The sequence below is a fragment of the Canis lupus genome, chromosome 9 (assembly GCF_003254725.2).
Source record: "Canis lupus dingo isolate Sandy chromosome 9, ASM325472v2, whole genome shotgun sequence".
Classification (NCBI taxonomy): Eukaryota; Metazoa; Chordata; class Mammalia; order Carnivora; family Canidae; genus Canis; species Canis lupus.
The window spans coordinates 46,475,966-46,481,965 of record NC_064251.1 but is presented as its reverse complement, the minus strand read 5'-3'; the positions used below and the strand labels follow the sequence as shown (position 1 = coordinate 46,481,965).

The 6,000-nt window shown below is 44.3% G+C and overlaps 1 protein-coding gene across 1 annotated transcript; it reads left to right on the top strand.

Moving 5' to 3' along the window:
- The first annotated feature begins 2,139 nt into the window (after positions 1–2,139).
- Positions 2,140–3,609, top strand: LOC112677589 (protein FAM32A-like). The gene is made up of 2 exons (XM_035721423.2): positions 2,140–2,492; positions 3,008–3,609. The coding sequence occupies exon 1, from the start codon at positions 2,140–2,142 to the stop codon at positions 2,446–2,448; it is 309 nt and encodes a 102-aa protein (XP_035577316.2). The 3' UTR covers positions 2,449–2,492; positions 3,008–3,609.
- Positions 3,610–6,000: the final 2,391 nt, after the last annotated feature.

Sequence of the window (6,000 nt, the reverse complement as noted above, 5' to 3'; positions counted from 1 at the left end):
CTGCATGTACATTTTACCACAAAAGAAATAAAACATAAACAAATATTGAACTTATTTTTTTTAAGATTTTATTTATTTATTCATGAGAGGCACAGAGAGGAGAGAAGCAGAGACACAGGCAGAGGGAGAAGCAGGCTCCATGCAAGGAGCCCGACATGGGACTCGATCCCTGGTGTCCAGGATCAGGCCCTGGGTTGAAGGTGGCACTAAACCGCTGAGCCACCCAGGGATCCCCAATATTGAACTTCAGTTAATGATAGGCTTGCTGGCTTAAGCTCTGACTGTTGTATTCAACAAAAGATGCTATTAGGGTGCCTGGATGGCTCAGTCGGTTAAGCATCCAACTCTTGATTTCGGCTCAGGTCATGACCTCAGGGTCATGAGATTGAGCCCCACATTGGGCTCTGTGCTGGGCACGGAGTCTGCTTAAGATTCTTTCTCTCGGGCAGCCCCAGTGGCCCAGCGGTTTAGCGCCGCCTTCAGCCCGGGATCAAGTCCCACGTTGGGCTCCCTGCATGGAGCCTGCTTCTCCCTCGGCCTGTATTTCTGCCTCTGTGTGTGTGTGTATGTCTCTCATGAATAAATAAATAAAATCTTAAAAAAAAAGATTCTCTCTCTCCCTCTGCCCCTCCCCACCCTCCCTCTAAAAAAGATGGAAAAAAAGGAAAAAAAGAAAAAATATTTTTAAAAGATACTATTAAGATAGTGAAAAAGCCAGCCACAAACTGAGAGAGGTGTTTACAACACATAATAAACAAAGAATTAGTATCAAAATGCTCATGTGGGAAGATCACTTATGAATCAGTAATAATCTAATAGGGGTACCACCTGGAGGAGGAGAGGGAAGAGAAAAAAGTTGAATAGGAAAGAAAGAAAGAAAAGTATAGGTGCATAAATGAGGAAACAAATAGCTCATAAATATGTTCAGTGTTAGCAATAATCATCAAAATGCCAACTTTTTAGGGACACCTGGGTGGCTCAGCGGTTTAGTGTCTGCCTTTAGCCCAGGGTGTGTTCCTGGAGTCCCAGGATTGAGTCCCACATCAGGCTTCCGGGAGCCTGCTTCTCCCTCTGCCTGTGTCTCTGCCTCTCTCTGTGTGTCTCTCATGAATAAATAAATAAAATCCTGGGCAGCCCTGGTGGTCCAGTGGTTTAGTGCCGCCTTCAGCCCAGGTTGTGATCCTGGAGACGCAAGGATCGAGTCCCACGTCGGGCTCCCTGGGTGGGGCCTGCTTCTCCCTCTGCCTGTGTCTCTGCCTCCCTCTCTCTCTGTCCATCTCTCATGGATAAATAAATAAAATATTTGAAAAAAAAATAAATAAAGTCCTTTTAAAAAATGCCAACTTTTTAAAAGATTTTATTTTTTTTAGAGACAGACAGCATGAGGGGTTGACAGGGGTAGAGGGAGAGAGAGAACCTCAAGCAGGCTCCACGCCCAGCACGAAGCTCTCACTTGACATATGTTTTGGTACTTATCCTTGGTGTGTGCATCAGTAGCTGCTTCCTTTCTATTGCTGAATCGTATTCCATTGTATGAATACGACTGTTATCTACCTATTCACCTGTCGATAGATCCCTAGGCTGTTTTTAGTTTTTGGCTATTGTAAATGGAATGGCCCTGAGTCTTCTTGTTGATATATGTTCTCATGTCTCTCATATATATTATTTCTCTTACATGTTTTGTTTCTGTTGGGGGTGGAATTGCTGGGTCATACAATGCAAGGCTTGAGCTCATAACCCTGAGATCATGATCTGAGCTGAAATTGAGAGTCAGAAGCTCAATCAACTGAGCCACTGAGGTATCCCAAGACTTTTTAAAAGATTTTTATTTATTTGACAGAGAGAAAGAGAGTGAGAGAGCACGACTGGGGACAGAGGGAGAGAGAGAAGCAGACTCCCCACTGAGCAGGGAGCCCAATGAGCCTGGGATCACAACCTGAGCCGAAGGCAGATGCTTAATGGACTGAGCCACCCAGGGGTCCCCAAGATTTTATTTTTTTAAAGTAATCTCTATACCCAAAATGGGGCTCAAAACTGAGATCCAGAGTCACATGCTCCACTAACTGAGTCAGCCAGGCACCCCTCAAAATGCCAATTTAAACCACAATAAGATACCAGTTCATGGGAAAAGCAAGCACCATGGCGGCCTACGAGCAGGTTCAGAAGGGGCCCCTGAAACTAAAAGGCGTCGCAGAGCTCGGTGTGACCAAGCGGAAGAAGAAAAAGAAGGACAAAGACAAGGCGAAACTCCTGGAAGCGATGGGAACGAGCAAAAAGAACGAGAAGGAGAAGCGGCGAGGCCTGGACAAGCGAACCCCGGCCCAGGCGGCCTTCGAGAAGATGCAGGAGAAGCGGCAAATGGAAAGGATCCTAAAGAAAGCATCTAAAACCCACAAGCAGAGAGTGGAGGACTTCAACAGACACTTGGACACCCTTACGGAGCATTAGGACATTCCCAAAGTCAGCTGGACGAAGTAGCCTCCCCACCCAGGGTATGCAGTGGCATCGAGGGGAATTGGAAGGCAAAGTTAAGGTTCTGTTTGGTGCCTTTGGTATTTTCTAGAAACATTCTTTTATACACACCCTTGCGTTTTCTGCTGAGACAGATGCTTTCCAAAGCACTGTGCCCTCTTGCTGGAACTTGATTAAAGTAAGACTGTTCTTTTACTCCATTTCAGTTTGTTGGTAGCATAGAAGGTAAACTTTTTTAGTTTGGACTGGAAATTTTGTACAGGTTTATTTAGAGATTAAGGTTATTTCTGTGTCACATACAGAAAAGCGTCTTTACCCCCAAGTTGCATCTCATTCTGACAGTCATCCAGCTAGCTGTCTTTACCGGGATGAAACGGACTCCAGAGGATAAGGAGTTAATACCAGCATGGACTTCAGAGGATAAGGAGCTAATGCCAGCACAGCCTGAGCTTACAGACCCCACGGGTCCTGCGGGGCCTGTGTGAGCTGTCCTCCCAAGCACCCTTTAGCTTGGGGCTTATTCTCTTCCTTCCAGAGCCTAGGGAAGCCACTTAAACCTTCATGGCCTTCAGAATGCCTCCTCAGCCACCTGGTGTGTGAGACAATGCAGCCTGGGAAGCAGAAGAATCGCCAAATGCAAGGATATAGTACATACCTTGTCCCTGTCTGAGCAGCCTGTGGCCAGCACGCAGTCTCTCCCCCCAGGGTCCCCATTCCAGACATGTCTAGAGGGTATCGCCGTGGCAGACTTCGTTAATCAAGCACAGCATCCCTTTGTAATGGACCCAGACACAGCCTGCCTCACTACCCTCAACCCTAGGCTCTAAGCAGTCCCCACGTTTATTCAAAGTTGGCAGAGAACATGTAGCCTGCTTGGTGTTTCTGGCCTAAGGACACCTCAGGGGTGACAGGACCTGGGCAGAGCCCCAGCACCAAGAGTACAGTCAAAGGGGATGACGGAGGTCCTGGTGCTGGAGAGCCCTGATCTCTGAGGACCTGTGTTATACCGGCGTGATGAGGATCAAACCATATATACTACTGGGAGGAAGACTGTTGACCTAGGTAGTGGCAGAGTAGTAAAGTCAAAAGAGAAAAACCAACTGTTGGGCTTGGGGCTGTCACGTATGAACAGAATAAAGCAAAAAATAATTATTTAAAAAAAAAAAAAAAAGATACCAGTTCATGCTCACCAGACTGACACAGAGTGGATGCTACAAAGCATTGGTAAAGATTGGTAAAGAGGTAAAGAGCCACTGACACTCTGGTCCAGGGCTGCAAGGAATACACATTGCTTCAGAATCTGGAGAAGAAAAAGAGGTGAAGGTGCGCGTGGCTTGTGACCTTCTAACTCTGCTCCCAATTTACGTTCCTGAGAAACTTAAACATGGAAAGGATATCGGTAATAGTAAAGAAAAGCAGAAACAACCCAAATATTCATCAACAAGTGGAAGGGATAAAAAAAATCAGTATTAGCTACATGCAACAACAGGATGAATTTCAATAACACACACATAGATCAATTTAAAAACTGGAATCCAGCATGAGTCCACTGATAAAACTTCGAAAGCATACAAGAATCACACAATGTATTGTTTTGGGATCTAAAACCGTATGGTGAAGCTATAAAGAAAGGACAGAAGAGGGACACCTGGGTGGCTCAGCGGTTGAGCGCCTGCCTTCAGTCCAGGGCATGATCCTGGAGTCCCGGGATCGAATCCCACATCGGGCTCCCGGCATGGAGCCTGCTTCTCCCTCTGCCTATGTCTGTCTGTCTGTCTGTCTGTCTCTCTCATGAATAAATAAATAAAATATTAAAAAAAAAGAAAAAAAAAAGAAAGGACAGAAGGTTAATAATTATAACAAAATCCAGGTTAGTGCATCCCTTAGGGATGGGGAAAGAGGGAGCTCCAGTTAAGGAGAGGCATAAAAGCAATTCTAAAGGGCTACTGGTGCTCTATTTCTTTTCTTTCTTTTTTTTTTTTAATATTTTATTTATTTATTCATGAGAGATACCGAGAAAGAGACACAGGCAGAGGGAGAAGCAGGCTCCATGCAGGGAGCCTGACACGGGACTCGATCCTTGGTTTCCAGGATCACGCCCTGGGCTGAAGGCAGCACTAAACCTCTGGGCCATGCGGCTGCCCAGTGCTCTATTTCTTAAGCTAGTGAGGCAGATGTCTATTTTATTCTTTTTTCTTTAAACTGTACATATATGTTTTATGTGCATGTATATATATATATCAAGTTAATTTTTTAAAATCAATAACTTCTTATATTCCAAAATATCCAGTTGAAAATAAATGTTAAGAAGGGACCTGGGTGGCTCAGTTGATTGAGCTTCTGCCTTCAGCTCAGGTCATGATGCCAGAGTCCTGGGATCGAGTCCCACAGTAGGCTCCCTGCTCAGGGATGGTGGGTTTCTCCCTCTCCCTCCGCCTCTTCCCCCCCAACCCACTCTCTCTCTCTCTCTCAAATAAATAAATAAATAAATAAATAAATAAATAAAATCTTTAAAAAGAAAAGAAAAGAAATGTTAAGAAAAAAGATCCTATTCCTTAGCAACAAAAAACATAAAACACCTGGTCACAAACTAAACAAGAAATGTTCACAGTCCTCACAAAGAAATCTAAGAAACTTTACCGCATACTATAAAAGAAGAGATGACTAGAAAGAATGCATAAATAAATACAGGACAGGCCATATTTCTAGATAGGAAAATCCAATACAGTTACTATTTTATAAGTTTAATATAATCCCAAATTTGATTTTAATATTATTTGTAGAAAACCAATGATTATAAATTTCATATAGAGGAAGGAAATTTCAAGAAAGAATCTGTACCACCAGTGTTAAAATATATTTAAAAATGTAATCATAGAGGAAAAAGAGACAGATAATGAATGAAACAGAAAGCTTGGAAGTTAATGTTTGTACACAGAATAAAGTTCACATTTAAGGGCAGCATTGGTGGCTTAGCGGTTTAGCACCGCCTTCCGCCCAAGGCCTGATCCTGGAGACCCAGGATCGAGTCCTGAGTCAGGCTCCCTGCGTGGAGCCTGCTTCTCCCTCTGCCTATGTCTCTGCCTCTCTCTCTCTCTCTCTCTCCAACTCTAATAAATAAATAAATAAAATCTTAAAAAAAAAAAAAAGTTCACATTTAAAGTTGGTCCAGGGGGGATCCCTGGATGGCTCAGCAGTTTAGTACCTGCCTTTGGCCCTGGGCGTGGTCCTGGAGTCTCAGGATCGAGTCCCACATCAGGCTCCCTGCATGGAGCCTGCTTCTCTCTCTGCCTATGTCTCTGCCTCTCTCTCTCTCTGTGTATCTCTCATGAATAAATAAATAAAATCTTTTAAAAAAATAAAATAAAAAATAAAGTTGGTCCAGGGATGCCTGGGTGGCTCAGCGGTTGAGCCCCTGTCTTCAGCTCAGGGTGTGATCCTGGAGTCCCAGGATCGAATCCAATGTTGGGCTCCCTGCATAGAGCCTGCTTATTTCTCTGCCTCTCTCTCTCTCCCTCTCTCTGTGTC

What these genes read in the sequence shown, in the direction of transcription:
- LOC112677589 (XM_035721423.2), top strand. Translation starts at nt 2,140, where the DNA reads ATGGCGGCCTACGAGCAGGTTCAGAAGGGGCCCCTGAAACTAAAAGGC.